Below are 655 nucleotides of genomic sequence, written 5' to 3' on the forward strand. Positions count from 1 at the left end.
CCCCCCTCCCCGACCCCCTGCCCCACCCCCCCTACCCGACCCCCTCCTCCTCCACCCCCCTCCCCGACCCCCTGCCCCACCCCCCCCCTACCTACCTGTGTTTCTCCGCCTCCCCCGGACTCTGCTCTCCGCTGTCGGGCGGACTCGGCGTCTCTTCCTCGGCCGGTGCCACTTGAATCCGCACCGCCGGCGGCGGGCGAGGCGCCTCCCCGGGAACCGGGAGCTGCGGACCCGGTGGCTCAGGCCGCTCGGTCTCTTCCATCGGCGGCGGCGGCCGCCTGGGCAGCGCCGGTGCCCCGGTTAGGCCGAGCCAGAGGCGGCGGAAAGCGGCCAGTCCACCTAATGGGAGCGCGGCTGCTGCCGAGGGCGGGATGTGTCCGGCTGGAACCTCCCTTCCCCCGCCCCGAGGCGGGGCCTGGGCCTGGAGCCGAGCCGGAGCCGGAGCCGGGGCCGAGTCGCTCCATCGGTGACGGGGCCTGGGGCCGGGCGAGAAGATCCAACCGCCCGGCAGCAGCGACTCCCGCAGCCGAGGCGGCACCAGGAAGACGGCCCAGCGCAGGAAGGCGCTCTGGAGGCCGTACATGGGGAGGAGCGGCTACTGGGGGCCGCGGCCTCGGCCTAGCGCAGCTTATCAGGGAGCAGCGGCCTCGCCATC

General features: G+C 75.4%; 1 protein-coding gene across 1 annotated transcript in view; it reads right to left on the reverse strand.

The window, feature by feature from the left end:
• Positions 1–655, reverse strand: part of larp6a (La ribonucleoprotein 6, translational regulator a) — a 16430-nt gene extending 15775 nt beyond the window's left edge. Inside the window, exon 1 of the mRNA XM_078532458.1 lies at positions 96–655. Coding sequence (XP_078388584.1) covers positions 96–583 — 488 coding nt within the window. The 5' untranslated portion in view covers positions 584–655. The remainder of the gene's footprint in view (positions 1–95) is intronic.

This window comes from Cetorhinus maximus, chromosome 30 (genome assembly GCF_964194155.1).
Source record: "Cetorhinus maximus chromosome 30, sCetMax3.hap1.1, whole genome shotgun sequence".
NCBI classification, from domain to species: domain Eukaryota; kingdom Metazoa; phylum Chordata; class Chondrichthyes; order Lamniformes; family Cetorhinidae; genus Cetorhinus; species Cetorhinus maximus.